Below are 21901 nucleotides of genomic sequence, written 5' to 3'. Positions count from 1 at the left end.
GGGCTGGGCTGGGCTGGGCGGGGAGGCGGCTGGGTCCCCGTTACGGCGCGGCCATGGAGCGCCCGGCGCCTCTCGTCGCACTGAAACTTTGCCAAGAGTGCGCGGGCCCGACAGGCTCTGTGTCATCTTTCTTGAACCGAACCTGGAGTTTCCGCTGCTAATTCCTCTCCCGCCGCAGCCATTGGCTGCGATCAACAAGCCTCTCTCCTCTCATTGGCTCCCGGCTTTCAATAAAGGCCTAATTCATGGAAATAGGAGCTTAGGGACTGTTCCAAGGTGACATCATTTTAACAAACGAACAATAGGTCAAATTTATTAGCCGGGATAATGGGCGGCGGATATTAGCGCCCGAACCGCAGCCTCCCAAACCCGAAATCTAACGAAGCTGCAATTAGCAGACGCTCCCCGCTCCTCCCGGCCGGGCCGCTTCCCAGACACTGCGCTGGGCTGGTAGAGCGCTACGCTTGTGAAATTGTCTTTTGCTGAGCGGGTTTTCGTTTTCTTCCAGTTTTTTTTTTCGTCTGAGCAAAAGCCAAACCAAATGCATCCTTTCAGTTACAATGGAGTTGCAATCCCGGGACGACCCGGCGGAATCCGCAGAAGCCCCTTGGACACTACCGCCGCTGGAGGAACGAAAGGGGCGCACTCCCGGGGGCAGACTTCGCGCTGCCTGCGCGCGGGGCGAGGGGAGCACCGTAGCGTTCTCCGCACTCCGGAGGACGCCGACCCGCGTGGGGAGAATTCGCCCCTGCCTGGGTTTCGGCCGCGGCGTCGCGGCCACTTTGGAGACACTCCCTGGCTCCGGCCAGGCGGACCGAGGCGTGACTCGCAGGTGCCCACGCGTGCCAGCTGCGGCTGGGCTAGGGACGCGGGGTCGCCCGGTGGGGAGCGGGGACCTGCTTCGAAATTCGTTGCAGGATGGAGGGGGCTGCCGTCGCGCATGGGAACCCGTTCGCGGCTCGGCGGGTCTAGGGACTAAGGGTTACCGAATGTCAAAGGCGCGGGCAGCTCATAGTTAGAGCAAATCGCAGGATTTCTTTGGGAAACGCGAGTGGTGAGCCCCTCCCGGCTCCAGTCCAGTCTGGGCGCTGGAACCACTCCCCGTTCTGCCTGCGCCTCAGTGACTGTCTATCCGGGCCCAGGGCACCGTGGACAGGACCGCACACAAAGTAGTCACCTTCCGCTGCAGCTTTGGGGAGACAAGCGGAATCATTTTCTTCCAGCTAATTCTAAAATCGTTAGGTGTAAACTCTTTGAGTGTCGCACTCCTGGCCCGGGCTCTTCCTCCCGCTCCTTGTGGTGCGGACAGTGGTGAGAGCTCGGATGTACTGTTGGCCAGAAGTGTGTTCAAATTTGGACTGGCCACTTCCTAGCTGAGTGACCTTGAGTAAGTGACTCCATATATTTAGGTTTCGGTTTTCTCGTTTGCAAAAAGGGAAATAATGCGTGCATGCAGGTTGTTCGTGAGCCGCGAGTGAGATATTGAGGGAGCGCAGAGCACTGGGCCTGGCACGTAGTGGGCACTCGGAAGCTGGCTCACCTCCCACTGCATCCCCCCAGAGTGATGGCTGATATATTATTGTTGTGACTCTTGTTCATTTTGTTGGCAGTTTTATTTTATTTGCAGGGGCTCAGTACGTTGGAGAGAAAGGTGTTTGTCTACCAGTAGGGTCAGTTTCAGAGGATGGGGAAGGACAGGAGGTGCAGGTCGGGGATTCTTTCTCTCTTCTCCCTACAATCCAAAGGCGACGGGATTTTCAGGACCTCCAGGCCTGGGTCTGGAGTTAGGTCACTTGCCCGCTGTGTGACCTTGGGCAAGTTACTGGCCCTTGCTGAGCCTTCCTGGTGGGTGTGGAGAGGGAGGCCCAACAGTGAGGGGTGAAAGCTGCAGGATGCCTGGGGTCTGGGCAAGTGCTCCCTCACTCCCTTCCAGCGACCAGGACCCTCAGACGGGGTAGATGCCATTGCTCTGGCCCCAGGGGGCCTCCTGCTTCTAATTCAGGCTCTGCCACTGGCAGGGTGGGGGCTGTTGGGTCCCTAACTGCCCCTCCCAGAACTGCATTTTCCTTATTTGTAAAACAAAAAGGGCACCAGCTACCCCCAGGGTGGCTGTGAGAACAAAATGAGATAGCATCTGTGGAAGTGCCTGTGAGAAACTCTGGTGGTTATATAATAATAACTTTAATGACAACTATAAAGCTGAGAACCTAGCCTGTGCCAGGCAGGGAGGTGGACACTTATTTATTCTTCACAATGACCCTGTGAGGAAAGGGCTGTTAGTGGCCCCAATTTCTCACTAATGAGGGAATTGAGGCTTTGAGAGTTCAAGGGAAGCACAGCTCCCCACTTGGGGGCTGGAGTTGGCACCTCACCAGCTCCACTTCCCTTCTGGCTTCCAGTGCCCCGGACTCAGGGCTGCCCTTGTCACTTCAGACACTGTTAAATCGGGACAACAAGGCCCAGCGCACAGAGGTTTGTGGCACGGAACTAAGGTGTGGGTGGTACAGCACTGCTTCCAGGGTGTGTGCTTAAGAATGGGATTCCCACTTCAGTTTACCAGCTGTGGACTCGGAATTATTCATCTTCTTTGTGCCTCAGTTTTCTCATCTAGTAAATAAACCTCATAGGATTAAATAAGCTCCTCCAGGTAAAGCCTGGCACGGGTCAGGGCTCTGCTTCACTGCTTGGGTTCTGGCTTCCTGAGATCCATGGTTCCTCATGGTCCAGCCCTGTCATCCAGATGAAGGTGCTTTGGACCACTAATCATAAGCCTCCTTTCACTTGCTATCCAGATAGCTCTTAGGCAGCTCAGGAGTGGGGGTAACTTGGGTCAGGGATTAGTCCCTAGGACAGTGGTTCTCAGAGTGTGTTCCCAGAGCAGCAGCAGCAGCATCACTGGAGAATTTGTTAGAAATGCAAATTCCTGGACCCTCGCCAGACCTAAGGAATCAGAACTCTGGGGTAGGCAGTCTGTGTTTAACAAGCCCTCCAGGTGACACTGATGCCTGCTCAACTCTGGAAGCCAGTGCCCAGAATACTGTCCATTTCATCCGAGTTTTCAAATGTGTTGTTACAACACTGTGGGAAGATTCTCCCAGAATTTGCAACTCTCATACGAATCTGTACTAATACCTTCCACTTCTCGTTCCCAGTGTTGCTCATTCATGTCTTCTCCTGATGATATTTGCCAAAGGTTTGTTATTTTGTTGGTTTTAAAAAAAGCCTTTGATGTCTTATCCCCTTTTAAAATGCCACCTCCTTCATGAATGTTGTGGTTTCAAAAAGTATTTATTTCTTCTTTGCTGAGTTGAAAATTTGTCAATTTTTCTTTCTTTTTAAATAAATGCATTCGAGGGCATACATTTTCCTCTGAGCACTGTTTTGGCCAGATATGTTCTGATATGTATTTGGTGTTCCTGAGGTTGTAATTTCTTGCTGCCCTTGTAATTTACCTGCTGTCACTTGAACAGTGAGGCACACACACTGAAAGAGATTAGGAAATGAGAATTGTAAGAACCGGGACCAGGATTCCTGGAGCTAGAGAGACTTTCAGGATGCAGCACATCCTCTCCTCTTCTCCATGAAGAAGCTGGGAGAAAGGGGTGCAGCTGGTGGAGGCTTTGCTGAGAGTCATCTAGAAGACCGTGGGGCTTCAGCCGTAACAGGAAAGATGTTGGGATTTCCAGCTGGCCCAGGAACCCAGCTGTGGGAGGCTCCTCCAGGCTCATTCTGCCATTGACTTCCTGAGTGAAATGGGACTGCATTTCCCTGTCTGTGAAATGGGGTAGAGACTGAATCAGGACTTTAAAAGTATTTGGGTCAGCTACCCTATTTGAAACACCGATGAAAATATTGTGGTCTGCTTCCAAAGAAAAGGACAGAAACACAATTTGGCGCACACACCATGTCACAGGTTGCTGACCTGCCGTGCCTTTCTTGGCTTACACACCCTAGTTAGGAGTCCCTATGGGCCCTTCCAGTTCTCCTGATGGAAGGCTCTAAAGACACTTGCCCAAATTTATTCGCCCATTCATTTATTTATTCAACGAATATTTACTGAGCACCTACTCACATTTCCTGGACCATACCCCAGCGCAGGGGCTTGGTTTCCCCATCTAACAGTGGGGACAAAGCAGTCTGGGCTCATCATCACTGCTTCCCCCAGTGGGCAGGACATGGGGAAGAACCTTCCTGAGGAGGTCTGATCAGTCTCAAGAGTCTGCCAGCCAGTGGAAGGAAAAGGGCACGTAGTGGAAAGGGGTGAGCTGGGATTTGAACCCAGGACTTTTAGACTACAAAGCCCACACTTTCTCCTTTCCCTTACACCCCTATTTGGGAGTAGGTGGTAAAGACTGTAAGTCACAGGACTGAGTGGGGAGGGGAATCAGTGCAGGGTCTGGGTGAATGAGCCCAAGAGTGGCGATGAGGGCTGGCCATAGGGGGGCTCACTTTTCTCCCCTACTGTCTTGAGAGTTCCTTTCGGGCAAAATGGTGTTGGTGGCATTTGATCCCATGTCCCAGGGCTAGGTCCAGGGCATGGAGGACTGGAGGACATTATCAATTTTGTAGTATTAAACTCAATAGCACAAAGCAAGGTCAGACAAGGGATAAGAAAAAGGGGTCAGAATTGGGTGCAGGCATTTGCGTGCACTCAGTTGGGCATTCACCTCCCCCAGCACCCCCATGGCTGGTTCCTTGCATCCTTTACGACCCAGGCCAGCCCTCACCTCTCTGCCCATTCTCCAGAGCAGCACCCTCACCTCATCATCCTCTGTACCCGTTGATTTCCGTCATTCCCCTCAGAACTGATCTTATTTATCCAGCTCATCAGCTTTATCTGTGGCAGGTGATGTGAAAGAATGATTTCCAAGGTGCTTGGGCTGGGCCAGACCCAGGTCCTGGCAGGGAGGCTGGCAGCAGCCTGAGAAAGCTGGCCCTAGGGCCGGGGTTAGAGGAGAGGGGAGCAGGGAGAGATTCCTTTCTCCATGGGGTGGGGGACTGATGGAGATAATAAAGGGCACGTGAGCAGGGACTGTGCAGATGGCAGCGTGTGCAGGGTGGCAGGAATCGGTCAGTGTGCTCAGGCTCCGGGGAGTAAGGACAGGCAGGGTGGGCAAATGCATGGGGTGGCCTTCTCAGGGGCCTCCAAACCTGATCTCATGCCCTTGTTTCCTTCCCCTACACATCAGCCATTTTTCCCATTTGTGCTCCACAACTTTCCTCCCTTCCTGACAGATTTCTCTACTAAATTTGACTTCGTTTCAACACTTTCGTTGGGCAAATTACATTAAGATGAATGTTGCAGGTACCCTTTATGGTTTATTTATCGTGATACTGTTTGTATCTCACACTTATAAATAACTTATGTTATAGCTTTTGTTTGTGGAAATGTAACTTACATATTTTATTACGCTTTCTGTAAACCTCAAAAAGAATCTTGTCAAGGAAGCACTCTTATCAGCAATCCAAACTATGGGACGTAAAAACCGACACTAACATTATTTTTTAATATGCCAAGGAGGCAGGTTACTCTTGCTGTAGTTTGAAAGGTTTGCTGTCATTGTAAACTTGCACCTCAATAAAACATTTAAAAGTCTCAAGAATGATTTTAGGAAGTTCAGGGAGGAGGATGAATCGGTGGCAGGACCCACAGACACAACACACAACGGGCCCAGGTCCTGGACTGGCCTTTCTCTGGGAGTGCCTAGTCCCATTGTGGGTGTCAAAGTGGTTCACATTGAGTTCTCCCACCCAACTGTCCCCTAGGCCCAGCTGTGAAGGACCTAGTTCAAGGAATTATAGTGAAAAAGAAACACGAGTTTTGAGGTCAGGCAGATCTGACTTTGAATTATGGCGTGTCTACTTTGGGTCAGTCTTTTAGTCTCAGTTTTCTCATCTCTAAAATGGGGATAATTCTTGATATTCTTACTGGGAAGCGTAAAATGAGATAGCAGTTTGCAATGCTTATTTGGTGCTCAATAAATGATAGCAGTTCTGATTATTTTATGTTCATCTTAAAACTTTTAAGACCAGGAGTGGTGGCTCACATCTGTAATCCCAGCACTTTGGGAGGCTGTGGCAGGTGGATCGCTTGAGCCCAGAAGTTCAAGACCAGCCTAGCCAACATGGCAAAACCCTGTCTTTACAAAAAATACAAAAATTCGCCGGGTGCAGTGACATGGGCCTGTAGTCTCAGCTACTCAGGAAGCAGAGGTGGGAGGATTGTTTGAGCCCAGGAGGTTGAGGCTGCAGTGAGCTGTGAGCGTGCCGCTGCATTCCATCCTGGGCAAGAGTGAGATCCTGTCTTAAAAAAAAAAAAAAAAGAAAAAAAAAGAAACATTTACTTCCTCCCTTTTTACTCTACCCTGCTTTTCTCTTCAGGCACTCCTTTCCCTCATCATAAGGGGCTGAGTTCTCTCAAATGCTACTTCCCCAAAACTGCCGAACATCTAGATCAAGTTTCCCATATGCTAGATCTTTCAGTTTCTTCAATTTTTCTCACCAAACCCACTCTGTTGTCGGTTCTCATGTCCAGCTGTTGGTAGTTAGCTAATCTGGTCACTAATCTCAGCTAACAGCTACATGGCAAGCCACTTCTGCATTTTGAAAGGGGCCCTCACTACCGTAATCCGTAGGTACTTCTAGGATGTCAGGGCCAATAGAAGGGAGTCCAGAAGGCCAGGAGGGCTTTTCTGGGCAGTTCAGATAATCACACACAGTGCAGGGACTCTACACTCCTTTGTCCCCCCATCCTAGAGAAACCTGATTGGAAAACACAGAATAACAGAAACATCTGGAATACAGGCAGAATACATCTTTCTCAGGGGCCAGGTTCTGAAGTCAGTGTGGAAGGCAAAAATTGAGCAAAGTAAAAATCCCTTCAAACTGTTTCTTGCTTGAGCATCCCTGAGGCAGCTGGCTTGACTTAGCACCCACATTGCAGGAACAGTCCATCTGTCTGTACACTAGAATCCCATCAGAAGGGTGGGTGTGCAAACAGCAGCCACACTTCCCACCTCATCCTCTCTGAGCACGTGTGTGAAGTGGTAGGCCCTTTGGAACTGCCAGCACTAATTTTTCCTGTTGTTCAATCTGAGTAAGTTGAATCTGATTAGACCCAGCAGCTCCATTCGTTGTCTTTCACACAGCCTCCACAGGTTCGTGTGTCTGTGCATGCTTTATCCTTGGGACAGGATGTCCCTACAGAGCCCACTCCCACGTGGAACTCCAGGTCTCTTCTCAAGAATCCCCTGTCCCTCACCAAGGCAGACTCTGGCAGTCTTGGAGGCAGAGTCCCAAATCTGGTTCTCATCCACTGTGGGATGAGTGTGTAGTATGCGTGAGTGTGATCCTTAAACATCCCAGCTTCCCCACTTCCTTTTCCTCCCTCAGTAAGGGCTCAGAATGGAACCTGGCCCTCTAAAGGAAAAGGAGGGTTCATTTCCAGGTTTTAAGAAAGAAATTTACAGCTAAAACTCAACCTTTCTAGCAACAGCTAGACAAGAGTTTTAGCAGACAGCTTTGAAAATGGCTCCCAATGGCCGGGAACGGTGGCTCACGCCTGTAATCCCAACACTTTGGGAGGCCAAGGCAGGCGGATCACGGGGTCAGGAGATCGAGACCATCCTGGCTAACACGGTGAAACCCTTTCTCTACTAAAAATACAAAAAATTAGCCGGGCGTGGTGGCAGGCGCCTGTAGTCCCAGCTACTTGGGAGGCTGACGCAGGAGAATGGCTTGAACCTGGGAGGCAGAGCTTGCAGTAAGCGGAGATCATGCCCCTGCACTCCAGCCTGGGTGACAGAGTGAGACTCTGTCTCAAAAAAAAAAAAAAAAAAATGGCTCCCAATGATCCCCACCTTGTGATTTACTTCTAATGAACACAATACAGCAAAAGTGATTGGATGGCCCTTCTGAGATTAGGTTATAAAAGACGGTGACTTCCAGATTGCTGCAATCTCTCTGGCTCTTCTCTGATGAAACAAGGTTCCATGCTGTGAGCTGCCCTGTGAAGAGACCCATTTGGCAAGAAACTGAGGCAACAACCTGTGAGAAACTGACTCCTGCAAACCATCACGAGTGAGTCTGGACGCAGAGCCTTACCCAGTCAAGCCCTGAGATGATCACAGCCTGTGAGAGAGACAGCCTGAAACCCAGCTGCAAATTCCGGACCTATAGGAACCGTCAGTTAATAAACATGGCTTTAAGGCACTGAGTTTTGGAGTAATGTGTTATGTAACAATAGAGTTCTGAGAAACGGATGACAATGGACCTAAATATTAACTGGTTTCAACTCACCATTCTGAAATACAGGTCTTCCTTGCAAGGGGCCAGGAATTCCTTTGAGGTGAGACAGATCTGGGTTCAAATCTTGCCTGTGTGACCCATGTAAGCTCTAGACACCATCTTTTAACCTCGTTTCCTTATCTGCAAAGTGGAGCTAACACTGTCTAAACTTTAGAGGGCTATTGTGAGGACTAGAAGAGATCATGTATGTAACGGGCACAATACATGTTCAATAACTGTCTGCTGAGTCTTCTCCAGCAGATGCATGCTGCCTGCAGTGTGCTCTGTGAGGCCAGCCCTACTAGCAGGTCCTGTAGATGTCAGCAGTGGGGTAGGCCTGACCTATCCTCTGAGAACAGCTCTCCGAGGCCAAGTCTGATGGAGCCATTCTTGTCTGCTGTGAAATCACCAGGTGACCTCTGGCAGTGTAGCAAGGAGAAGTGAGTGCCCATGGTCATTTTCTGGTGAACATTTTAATGCAAACAGTATGGTGCTTTTAGATACTAGACATCGGTAAAGAATGCCAGAATGGGACAACCTTCCTTAACACATTTCTGTGTGGTGAGTGTGCAGTTATACGCCTTCAAGAAACAGAAATTCATGTCAAACTTCTCTGAACAGCTGATGTTTTACAGAATTCAGAATTCACCTTCTCAAGGAAAATTATAAATCCCATTTCTAACGAAATATAGTGTAAGGCCAAAGCTTATTTATCCATTAAATACTAGAAGTAACCCCATATGTAACATATTTTCGCCTCATTTCCTTCACACACAGAAGACAAACATTTTGAGATAAACTTGAGTGACTCTGCTTTTATATGACAAGCCTATTGCAAAACTCAACTATCAAGAAAGGTTTCAAGAGACACTAGTCTGAGAAATGAGATTATAACAGGAGCCTGTGGATTTACTTCTTGTTCAACAGTAAGGCCAACCTTTCATGTCTTATCAGAAATAAAGGACACAATATTTATTGTAAGCCAGAATCATAAAAACAGCAGTGAGATAGTAAAACACTTGACAGTGGGCAATCTCAAATTAATAGCCTAGTAACAGTATAGCACAAACTGTAAAGGTCTTCTTCATGTTCTGGGTTTGGGTTAAGTCACAATCCCAAGTCCCAACAGTAATAAGAGTTTTTGTGGAGAGTTGGAAACCTGTTTCTCATCCTCTGAAAATCTGAATTTTAGCACCTAGAACTGTTTTGGGTAGCCCTAAGAAGGCAGAGCTGCTTCAAATATTATATTCTAATAGTTACCTTCACCTTCTCTTAAAAATTAAATGGAGGCAGAGGACTGGATGCTGGCACCACCCAGAACTCCTGACTGGGGCTACATGACTCCTCCTGAAGAAATATCTCTGCAGGCAGTAATTGCACAGCTTAATTCTTCTAGACTGAACCACTTCAGATTTATGCCAGTGAAAAGCAAACATGGTTTGTAAGTCATTTAATTGTGTTACTGTCTCTCAACTTTATCAGATGCAGCTGAGGCAGGGAGGCCTGCGTGTGGTCCTGTGGGATGCTCTGTAGTGCTTCCAGGCTCGTTCTAAATGCTCACAGCCCAAAGTCCCTAACGCTGCTTCTTCCAGACACATAACAAACTACTCATTTAACAGGTTCCAATGGCATTCATCTCAATCCAGAGTCCATGGTGAAGGCTGCATCTCCAACACACTGACAACCTTGATTGCAGAACCATAAACTAGTACACACTTAGGTGCAAACCTGGTTTATTATGTTCTTTGGTTAAATATTGTTTCCATATCCTTTCAGAGCATTAGGAGAACAAAGATAATATTTGATAGAAAGACTGAAAACACATCCTTTGCTTTTCAGAGAAAAGACTGAATTTACGCTGTGTACTATTAGAAATTCTTTTAATTAGGTTAGACATGTAAGAAGGTAGGGCTTTTGTTGTTGCTTGTATATTTTGAAAAATACATTTCCCTGGGCTAGCCAACATCACTGTCCTGAGACCCAGATCTTCGGGAGTCTCTTGACAAAGGCTGCTCCACACATGGTCAGGAAAATCGGGTCAGCTCATCATGTCAAGACTGCATGGTTCAGTGTTGCCATCACTGCGCAGAGCCTCTGCCACATCTCTTCTGAATACAGACAGATTTTGGGTGAACCTGCAGAAAGAGGAAGAAAGGGTCAAGGGTAGTAATGAGGCCAAGCCTCCATGAATTTCTGGACGATAAGGCCACTTTGGAGTTCAGGACTTTGGGGAGGCCCCTCCTGGAGGAAGGCTCTAGATTTCAGCTGAGCTCCTTTCTCTCCACTTTCACCGCCACTGCTGCTCTGCCACCAGTACTGCTAACCCCTCATCCCTTCCTGGAAAACAGGGTTGCCACTAAATTCACTCTGAACCATCTTGAGGTGTACATTTTGTGGTTCTACTTTTAAAAAACAATTTGAGAAAAGTTAAATTACACATAGATGGTAAGATTATAAAAAAAAGAACAAAAGTTTATGTGCCAGGCATTGGATTGAGTTTACTGATAAGCTCATTTAATCATCACAAATCTTCCCTGAGGTAGGTATGAGTATCCTCATTTTACAGGTGAGAAAACTGAATTTAGTAGCTGAAAAAGAGGGGGCATGGGGTTAGACTACCTGGGTTCAAATCCTAGCTCTACGCTTACGAGTCGGATGATACTGGATGAATACTTAACCTCTTGTCTTGGTACCTAATATGAGTAGTTACTCAAAGGATTGTAGAAAGTGAGAATTTAGGCCTGGTGCGGTAGCTCATGCCTGTAATTCCAGCACTTTTGGAGGCCAAGGCGGGTGATCACCTGAGGTCAGGAGTTTGACACCAGCCTGGCCAACATGGTGAAACTACGTCTCTACTAAAAATATAAAAAATTAGCCAGGTGTGGTGGCGGGTGCCTGTAAACCCAGCTACTCGGGAGGCTGAGGTGGGAGAATCACTTGAACCTAGGAGGTGGAGGCTGCAGTGAGCCAAGATTGTGCCACTGCACTCCAGCCTGGGAAACAGAGCGAGCATCTGTCTCAAGAAAAAAAAAAAAAAAAGAATTTATTGGGTCAGTTTGAGGCAATGCCTGTATGCCTGTAAGTACTCAACACAGTGCCTGGTACATGGACAATAGTCAGTCCTCGCTGCCTATTACTCTCATTAAACTAGGAGGACCACCTGCCATCATTTCACAGAGCAGCTCAGGAGGCAGTACTCAAATTTCCAAGCCTTAGGTGAAGTAATTTCCACCGAAACACCTAGGGCTTCCCCATTCAAGTCTCATCGGCTGGCTTCTGAGGTTGTCCCTTTCTGCGTGATAGAGGATCTTGAAGCGAGCAGTCAAGGGAATATGTCTGCAGACCCCAACTGACTTGGTCTTGTATTACCAAAGCCCAGGCTGGTAACTCCAGAATACACTGTGGTAACTCCAGAATACACTGATGATTCGCATTTCAAATGGAGAAGCATTTGAATGCTACTGCATTTATAAAAGGATGGTGCAGACCTTTTTTTTTTTTTCCCTGAACACATGTTCTTTCTCCATCATTCATTACTGTCTGTCTTTTCTACTAGAATGTAAGATCCATGATGGGGAGGAACCTTAAATAATTGGTTTACCACTGGTAACCCCAATGCCTACACAGTAGATTCTGAATAAAGTTTTACGAACTAAATGAATGAATGAATAAAGTCAGACCTAGCTGATAAGTTCAGGCTCCTTTCATTTAGATCTCATTGGCAACTGAGATACCAGCCATTCTTAAATGACAGGCAGAGGGAGAAACTAATACTGTAGGTCATAGGCCCCAGATGCCATGCTTCACTGCGTTCTGTCATTTAAACATCACAACTGATTATCATCATCTCCATTTCACTGGTAAAGAAACTGAGGAGTACAGAAGTTAACTGCCTACTGCCACACAACCTAAAAAGGCCAGATATAAAATATCACCTTAAAAAAATTTTAATTTAAATTTATTATTTTTGAGACAGAGTCTCACTCTGTTGCCCAGGCTGGAGTGCAGTGGTGTGATCTCGGCTCACTGCAACTTCTGCCTCCCAGGTTCAAGCGATTCTCCTAGCTCAGCCTCCTGAGTAGCTGGGACCATAGGCACGTGCCACCACGCCCAGCTAATTTTTGTATATTTAGTAGAGACAGGGTTTCACCATGTTGGCCAGGCTGGTCTCAAACTCCTGACCTCGGGTGATCTGCCCGCCTCGGCTTCCCAAAGTGCTGGGATTACTGGCGTGAGCCGCCGTGCCCGGCCAATTTGTTTTTTAATTGATACATAATATTTTTACATCATTATGGGGTACATGCAATATTTTGTTACATGCACAGAATGTGTAATGATCAAGTCAGAGGATTTAGGGTATCTATCACCTAGAGTATTTATCATTTCTATACGTTGGGGACATTTCAAGTTCTCTCTTTTAGCTATTTTGAAATATATAATACATTATTATTAGCTATAGTCAGGATCCTAACTCAGCTGTAACTGGGATCTGTCTGACCTCAAGGCCTATGTTTGTTCGAATGCCAAGAAGTCTTTCTTCACTTTCCATAGCAGATTTGCACTTTCCTTCTTTTTATCTTTCAGTTGTAGTTATTTTTTCATATCTCTCCTGTTGAATTATAAACTGCTTAAGGGCAGAGACTACATTTTATTAATCTCTGCATCCCTGTATAATGCCTAGTATGACGCTTGGAAGAAAGCAAATAACCAATAATATTTACTGAATTTGGAATGGAACTAAGTCTAGGATCACAAGGTGAAATAGAAAAGGGACATCCATGCGTGAGCTGTGTCAAGCACAAGACAGTTATTTTCAACAAATCTGGAATGTCTACTTTCCCCAGCGACACACTACTGGGCAATGCTCACCTGTCTCTGTTTTTGATGGACAGATTCTGCTCCACTCCTTCCATTAGGTTTCTGAAGCACTGGGCAAGGACCTCCTGCCTGGGGAGAGGCTGGCTGTTTATCAAACTCGCTCTCAGTTCACTGAAATACTGATGGGAGACAGAATAGTGTCAGAGCTCTGACTCCAAACCCGGCCCGAAGACAGCTGGTAGAGGGACGGCTAGACCAGCTCTCATCTACTCAGGGCTCACTAATGCTCAGAGGAGTTTTTGTCTAGTTCCGCTTTGAACTTTAAGCCCTTAGAGAAAATCTATGCCATAGAGACGCTCCTAGTTATAAATTCTATGATCCCTTCCATAAAATGTCTTGCTGTAATTGTTCTATTGTCATTGCTTAGGCTGATGAAATCCTTGTCTCCTCTGTGGGGGACTGAATGCATGCTTTTCCTGACTCTCATCTCTTCTAATCACAGAAAGACTAAAATGGGAGGGGTCTCCAGGCTGAAGAAAATGCCCAGGGAGCATTTTAAGTGACTGAAGGCAAGGCCAAGGGTCTTTCCTCAGGCCTTATCATCTTTCCTGGCTTCAGTGAGTCACTCCTTAAACAACTTCGGGCTTTCTTCCAAGTCTCTGTCCTTGGGGGCTGCAATGGATTTACTCCTCTGAGGTGGGGTACTGGAGGGGCTTGCTTTAGTTTGGGGAGAGCTTTCTGGCACTAAGAAAAATATCTGTCATGCCTGGTCACAAATATCTGCGCAGCCTTTTCTTTTCTGCTGAGGACTGTGGGCTTTTATACAAACACAAGCTCTGATGGTAAACACAGCTCCTAATCATTGGAAGCAGCCTAATTTCAGCACAAAGACAACATTTTGCCAGTCATGCATTTATTCTTCCAAGCCCAAAAAGCATGATATTTAATTTCCATCACACATTAAAACAGCTTACATCAGAAAACACACATAATTAATATGTAGTCAGACTAATACTTAAATACTATATATCAGAGGCATTATACTTAAACCACAATGTCTTACTGAACAAGATTGGGAATGCACAAAACTACTTATTTTTCCCTTTTATAATGATGCAGTGACTCACACCAAATAGAAAATTATTAGTTTTTCATCCTAAATGGTGAAATATTGCCTCCATCAGTAAAGTATAATATTGTGATGTCATAAGCTTTTTCCAAACACTGAATTTGCCCTTATTCCCTCTCAATCATTTTAAAAGAACTGCTCTCTTTTATAGAGCTTGGATTTAAATCACAATAACACCGAGGGAAGATGAATGACAGTGCTACTGAATGTGGCTAAAATTGGATACTTCAGCACAGGTGAATGATGAGACAGCTCTTCTCTTTTTGATATATTTTCTTCTTCTATTAGTTTCCTTCCAAGGCTGGGATTTTAGTTTGAATTTTAATGCATGCAGCTGCCTCTAATCTCACTGTCTTTTTCCCCAGTACTATCTTAGTGTATAGACAATTCATTCTCCCAAGCTGTAATGCACTGTTCCTACTGACTACTAGGGAGATGCACGGGTTCAACAGGAAGCTGGAGAGGCTTGGGAGGTAGCCCAGGTGGTGAGTCCTCTAAAGAAGCTGGAGACGTGTGCTCCCCAGATGAAGGCTGCTGGTTCTGTGAGGAATCCTTGATGGGCTGCTGCTGCCACCATCTAGGACAGTGGAGATCTCAGATATAAAGAGTGGTCAAGGAAGGCAAAAAGGGTTGTTGCTCAGAATTCTCGGAATGGGGGGAGTGGAGTGAGGACAAGCTTGAAACACTACTGAGCAAACCACCCAGCTGGTGAGTGGGAGCTCTGGGCTCCAGAAGCACTTGTTCTGAGGCCTCTGCTTACCTGAAGAAGATCTGAGACCTTTGGGGAAGGGCCTTGTAGGGGAATACAGCCTCACAGAGTTCTCAAGGTCCCAGTTCAAACTCAGTTGGCTCTGCTCCTCTGTCCTTCATCATCACAGCTCACCCTAGTTTACATCTGCTCTCTTCTCCCAGGGACCACCTCCCATGACTTCCTGCAATCACACTCACCTTCTCATTGAGCAGGATGAGCCCCAGGAGAGGCCTGGATACTGACCACTGGTTCCGACAGTCTTCAAAGACAATGGTGTTCATGAGGACAGACATCATCTAGAAGATAGAGTCACATAAAGACTGAGATGCCCTGGCTCAGAGTCCCCCTAATCCCAGGCCTTTCATGTGCTCAAATTCCACCCCTCCATCTTGCTAACAGCTATGAAAGCTCTTCCTGGACAAACAGCCTAGACTCTAGCTTATAATGTTGCCTGTAGAAACTATTGGCAAAGACCCCCAGCTAGCTCCCTGTGGAAGAACTTCTACTTCTGAAAGCCTTGGTGAGAACATTCCAGATAGGCAGAAGTCAAGAGGTCACTGGGCTAAGATGATCAGTCCCTGTCTCTCAAACCTGATACGCTTTCCTCTATGCTAGGGCACCAGGCAAAAGCTCAGCTCACCTTCCTGTCTGCCTCCCATTTCACCTAAGAGGTCATGTTATAGAGATGAAATCTCTCCATGGCCCCTTTTGGAGAGAGGGAGGGGAAAGGGACACATTCCATGTGACCCTGGAACATCATGTTTCCTGCTGGCTTAGGCTGTTCAAGGTTTCTCTTCACTCTTCATTCACTAATTCACTTACTCACTCATTCATTCCTACATGTACATTCCTCATCCATTCTCTTAAATTCAGCCTGTAAGATCCATAGGGGACATAAGATAATACAGGCATTTATCATAACCTCTGACCTTAAGTAGCTTGAAACCTCCTGGGGGAGACTACTTAGGAGAGAAGTAACAGGAAATAGGACTGGGCAAAGTGCAGTGGGCATGTAGAGGAAGGAGGGATGATTCTGGGTCCTTGAGGAGAAGTCAGGGAAGACTCCACGGAGAACATTTAAGGAGTTCATTATAAATGTGTTCTAAGCAGAGAAGGCATCAAAAAAGGAGGGTGGGGATGCACAAAGGGTTCTGCAATGGTAAGAAACTTAGCATGACAGGAGAGAAGAGAGGTGGGCCAGAGGTGAGACGCTAGTGCCAGACTGGAAGACCCTGCTGAGGAATCTGGACTTCATCCTGATGGTAGCGGGGAGCTAGTGATATGTTTGCAGCAAAGGTGGAGACATGCTCTGATTTGCATTTAAGAAAGATCTCTTTGGAGACATGTAGAATGTGTACTGTGCAGGTGAAACTAAAGGAGGAAGACCAGGGATGAGGCTGCTGCAATAGTCCAGGCAAGTGGCTGTGAAACAGGTTTCTGTCATTTATGTGGAGCTGATGATACAGTTTCTGCTTCTTGGACTCTTTACCTCCTACCTCTAAGCTCTTCTGTTCCCACAGCTCCAGAACTCCTTTCCCCCAAAAGAGGGCAGGGGAAATGGCCGTTATGTGGCAAAGATCACTGCACACACCACTCCTTATTGGGCTTTGGTGACCTGGCTTGTTTGGAACACAGCTGGTTTTGTCCTCTGGTATTTTTTGAAATCCAGTTTACCCTGTGATATCAGGCAAGTTACTGAATCTCTCTGTGTCTCAGTTTCATTAACTATAAGGAGGGAAATAGTAATCCAGCACAAGGAAGCTCTGAGAATCAAATGAGATAGTATATACAAAATGCATTGCAAAGAGTAAAAAGTGCTATAAACATTTAAGGTATATAGTAACAGTAATGAGGTTTTTTGCAGTTCTAAAAGTCTGCCATTCTATACATCATCATAACAATTGGGCTGGTTGCAAATGAAATCTGCCAATTGTGTATTTATTCTATGTCCAGTCTCTCTGGGGAGAGGCTAGGACTTAAGCTTGGGATGTTGAACATCATCTGCAGATCACAAGTTTCCATGTACAATCTAACAAGCCACCCAAAGTCATACAGCCACAAATTACACTGACAAGCAAAACTAACAGATCCATCTAGACAGTCTAAAATATTATGGGCTTCACAATCTGAAGGCAGAACGGATAGTTTAATGGAAAAGATTAAAGTTAGAGGCACCAAATTCCTCCAGTAACTGACAAAGCATCTTGAAGTGATGCACCAATTACTTTATATGGTTCTCCTGTGTATTCATTTGTCTGAATGCATGTATTTATGTCTGTAATAAGTAAGGAGATGTTTGAATAAAACGCTTTTCTAAAAATAAAGTTGGCTAAAATGGGTGATTTTTTTTTCTTTTTTATTCTTCTGGAAACACGAAAATTAGTGAGCAAATCTGCTTAAATGGTACTGACATGGCAGCCCATATCCAGAATTATTTTTTGTAATATCTTGGGAAACAGCCAACCAATGGGGGCAAATTCCTTTGGAGAAGGAGTATGTGGAAGAATACTGGATGAAATGCTTAAGTACAGAATCACTTCCCAGGTCATATGAAATCTCTGGTGGGAGGCTTTCTGTGGTTAACGATACAAATACATGAATACTGAAAGGAGACAGCTCTTGACAATTCTGCACCACCCGGCCCACAGTGAGTCACAAGGCACCATCAGTATTTGGTACAAGGAATGGCTGTGTGAGCTGAGGCTCCAATCCTTCAACTTCTGCTCACTTCCAATACTGCTACAGGGATGGCTGGAATGGCTGTTTCAAATCTGCCCAACTTCTGGAGGTCTAGATCTAAATAAAATAAAATTAAACAAACATGTCCAACATAGGCTACATTTTCTAGGGCCTATGTCTGAAAACACACACAGTATCTACTGCATTACCCTGAGCAGCTATTCTGCCAAACCAGGAAAGGGCCCATTTCTGAGGCAGAGTTGTATGACTTGCTCCACCTAGGAAAAGCACACTCTACACTGCCTCAGGTGCTTCCTCATTCTCCTCCATCCTTCCCACAGGATTTGGCAGGCGTTTTAGGAAATTTCTCTCAACGAAGAGAAACCAACATGGTATGGTAAAGCCAGGCTTTGGAGCCAATCAAAATAGAATCCCAATCTGGCCCTGCCACTTAACTTGAGACATCGGGCGAGTCATTTCACTTACTTGAGACTTTATTTCTTTACATATAAAATGGAGGACAGTAACAGCTACTTCAAAGGGCTGCTGTGAGGAATAACTTCTCTGATATATATCAAGCATTTGATACTGTGCTTGCCACATAGTAGGCATCAATCTACTGCTCCTTTACTGCTACTACAGCTACTCTCTCTGGCCTAGCCCAGTGGAATTTCATGGCTCAATGAAGGGCCCCAATTCATGTCCTGATTAGATACAGATAAATGAGATTATAGTCTCTTCACAACTATCTAACTTTGTTGAGAGTTGCAGTAAAACACAGACACATACACAACCAAAATAGGAAACAGTTCAGAAAGCATCCTTATTTGATCTGGCATATATATTTGTAAGGATTCTGAATGACAATGTTTCTGTTGTTCTGAAAACCTGTAATTCTAAATAAAACACAAAATTACAAATATTTGACCTGGAAAAGTAAAACAAAGCAATGTTGTGTGATCTGTATCTCTGTTCATTCCTCAGCTCCTCTCTTATTCTTCTACCCTAACATGGGATGTAAAGCACAAGCATAAAGCAAATTGGACTTTCCTACCCAAATATGCTGTGTCATACTTTCTTTCATTTTTTTTTTTTTTTTGAGATAGAGTCTCGCTCTGTTGCCCAGGCTGGAGGGCAACGGCACGATCTCAGCTCACTGCACCTCTGCCTCCTGTGTTCAAGCGATTCTCCTGCATCAGCCTCCTGAGTAGCTGGGTTTACAGGCACGTGCCACCACGCCCAGCTAATTTTTGTATTTTAGAGACGAGGTTTCACCATGTTGGTCAGGCTGGTCTCGAACTCCTGACCTCATGATCCGCCTGCCTCAGCCTCCCAAAGTGCTGGGATTACAGGCGTGTGCCCACCGTGTCTGGCCCGAGTCATACTTTCTCTATGGCAAGGCGGTAACTAAATGCTCACTTTATATTTATGTATGTATATATGTATGTATGTATGTATGTATGTATGTATCTATCTATCTATCTATTGATCGATCGATTGAGACAGGATTTCACTCCTATCACCCAGGCTAGAGTGCAGTGGCGCACTCTCAGCTCACTGCAACCTCTGCCTCCTGGGCTCAAGTGATCCTACTGTCTCAGCCTCCCAAGTAAATGGGACTACAGGCATGTACCACCACACCTGGCTAATTTTTCTATTTTTAGTAGAGATGGGGTTTCACCATGTTGGCCTGGCTGGTCTCAAACTCCTAACCTCAAGTGATCTGCCTGCCTTGGCCTCCCGAGGTGCTGGGATTACAGGCATGAGCCACCACACCCAGCCTGTTCATTTTTATTTTTAGAGATAGGGTCTCACTCTGATGCTCAGGCTGGAGTGCAGTGGTGTGATCATGGCTCACTGCAGCTTCAAACTCCTGGTCTCAAGCAATCCTCCCACCTCAGCCTTCTGTGTAGCTGGGACTACAGGCAGGTGCCACTATACTTGGCTAATTATTTGATTTTTTGTAGAGACCAGGCCTCTTTTTGTTGCTCAGGCTGGTCTCCAATTCCTGGCTTCAAGCAATCCTCCCCCCTCAGCCTCCCAAAGTGCTAGGAGTGAGCCACAATGCTTGGCCGAAATGCCCAATTTAAACCACTTCTGTTCTGTCTCCTGCTGAAATAGAATAGACAAAGATGTGGCTTGTGTTGGATGCTTTACTGCTAAACAGTGAACTGTATTTTTTTCTAAGAAAGTTGAAGGCTCAGTGTGTCTAGAATCTGATGGCTGGACATTATCAAAGAGCAGGATGGTTGGAGAAATAGGAGCAGAGGCTGAGAAAATGGAAAAAGCCAACTTGAATGAGTACAGGGTGATGACTGCAATGGCAGTGGGGTGGGGAGACCAGACTGCAAACTCCCGTGGTACTGTATCCCCAGGACCTAGGGTTAGGCACCGGCACACATCAGAGATTTAGGAAAGAGCAACTGAAAGAGTAAATACATAAATGAATAAATGCAAAAGGATGAATGACATATCAGAAGGTAAAGTATAAAGAGCTAAAGAGATGAAAGGGCACTATACAGAAAACAGGGAAGTTCTTGTCTTAAATCTATGACTAAAACTTAAAATGATTACCTACTGGAAGTAATACATTGTTCATTTGCAAGGATCTTGTTTTTGTGTGTACAGCCTGAGAACTCTTCTATGCCACTGCTGTCCTATAGCCAGCTCCAGGAAGTGCCTTTGTAGGGACTTGCAGGTTGCAAAGGTCAAAGGCTGGGGCACCATCATTTCTAACGACAAGAACTTTCACCTAAGAGTAGGCTGTGCCTGACAAGTATTCTCACCACCCAACAACAGTAATAGCCCTCATTTATGGAGCATCTTCTGGGTGCTCAGTGCTCTGCTGCATACTTGCATACACTGTCTCTAATCCTAAATTAACTGTGGGAAGTCGATATTATTCCCATTTTACAGACTAAGGATCTGAGCTTCTCGGCAAATAAGTAACTTGTTCAAGGTACTGCAGCTACCAGGATGTGAAGCTGAACCGGGCTATGTGCATAGGTCTACCTAAGTCCAACATGCCAGTCTGCTGGCTGCCACTGTCTTGCTGTCTGTGTGAGGACCAACAGCATCAGCATAGTGGCTGAGGCAGTATGACCTACTGCACATCTGGAGGACTGATGGTGTGACAAACAAGGCTCATTTCTGGCCATGGCTCATTCTTCCACCTTCAGTGAATCTCTTAGGTATGCAGTCCATGTGTACCTCCTCTGCTCAGACACCCTGCTGCCTACTGATGAGTGAGGCCACCACTGAAATTCTTGTGCTTAGAATCCAAGGTAGTGGTTCCTGGAGAGTTCTCGGCAGACCTTCCTGCCTCCCACCTAAAGCTCAACTCTCACGACGAACAATGGCAGCCTTAACAGGCTGTCTCTGGAAAATGGTCCACTGAACATTTTGATAAAAATAACGGTTTTCCTCCCGCCAAGACTACCATGTACACAGCAATTTAAATTAACATAATAGGAAACATTAGTAAATTAAGCCAATTTCCTTTGAGTTACAATACTCCCTATAAAGTGAACACTTTTCATTGTTAATTTTAAGCATACTGAATAATATAACTAAAAAAAAATTCCATAAAGTTCTAAGAAATAGAAAAAAATTCAGACTATTCCCTCCTGCTCCCTATTTGTACCATAAAGACAAAACTGAGGCTAAAGTGATGATATGAATCCTGGTCCATCCTGGTCAACATGGTGAAACCCTGTCTCTACTAAAACCACAAAAATTAGCCAGGCGCGGTGGCTTGCACCTGTAATCCCAGCTACTCGTGAGGCTGAGGCAGGAGAATTGCTTGAACCCCGGAGGCGGAGGTTGCAGTGAGCTGAGATCATGCCACTGCACTCCAGCCTGGGCAACAGAGTGAGACTCCACCTCAAAAAAAAAGAGGAGGCTCTGGTTTAGGTGAAGGAAGGACAGACCAAAAAGACAGACCAAAGAAAAGGTGAGAGACCAATCACAAAGCATCCCTGTTGTCTGGATCTGGATAGGGGGTGGGGTGGGGGAGGGCAGAGGACAAAAAAAAGGATGATCAGAGCTGTGCCCAATAGGGTATGCACCACAGAATGGGGTAACTTAATCTGTTAATCTTTCTTTTTTTTTTTTTTTTTTGAGACAGAGTCTCGCTCTGTGTCGCCCGAGCTGGAGTGCAGTGGCCGGATCTCAGCTCACTGCAAGCTCCGCCTCCTGGGTTTACGCCATTCTCCTGCCTCAGCCTCCCGAGTAGCTGG

At 46.1% G+C, this 21901-nt stretch overlaps 2 protein-coding genes across 2 annotated transcripts in view; one reads left to right on the top strand and one right to left on the bottom strand.

Moving 5' to 3' along the window:
- The first annotated feature begins 432 nt into the window (after window positions 1-432).
- LOC105515840 lies at window positions 433-3351 on the top strand. The gene has a single exon (XM_011947774.1). It carries the CDS (start codon window positions 561-563, stop codon window positions 1017-1019), a length of 459 nt encoding a protein of 152 aa, XP_011803164.1. The 5' UTR covers window positions 433-560; the 3' UTR covers window positions 1020-3351.
- Window positions 3352-8740: 5389 nt separating this feature from the next.
- Window positions 8741-21901, bottom strand: part of RANBP17 (RAN binding protein 17) — a 428836-nt gene continuing 415675 nt past the window's right edge. Inside the window, exons 26-28 of the mRNA XM_011947772.1 lie at window positions 15182-15280; window positions 13156-13283; window positions 8741-10421 (exon numbers count right to left, since the gene is read on the bottom strand). Coding sequence (XP_011803162.1) covers window positions 10325-10421; window positions 13156-13283; window positions 15182-15280 — 324 coding nt within the window. The 3' untranslated portion in view covers window positions 8741-10324. The remainder of the gene's footprint in view (window positions 10422-13155; window positions 13284-15181; window positions 15281-21901) is intronic.

Source organism: Colobus angolensis, unplaced genomic scaffold (assembly GCF_000951035.1).
Source record: "Colobus angolensis palliatus isolate OR3802 unplaced genomic scaffold, Cang.pa_1.0 Scaffold27, whole genome shotgun sequence".
NCBI lineage: Eukaryota > Metazoa > Chordata > Mammalia > Primates > Cercopithecidae > Colobus > Colobus angolensis.
Note: the sequence above shows the minus strand (reverse complement) of the source record. Positions and strands in the feature narration are given on the sequence as shown.

What these genes read in the sequence shown, in the direction of transcription:
- LOC105515840 (XM_011947774.1), top strand. Translation starts at nt 561, where the DNA reads ATGGAGTTGCAATCCCGGGACGACCCGGCGGAATCCGCAGAAGCCCCT.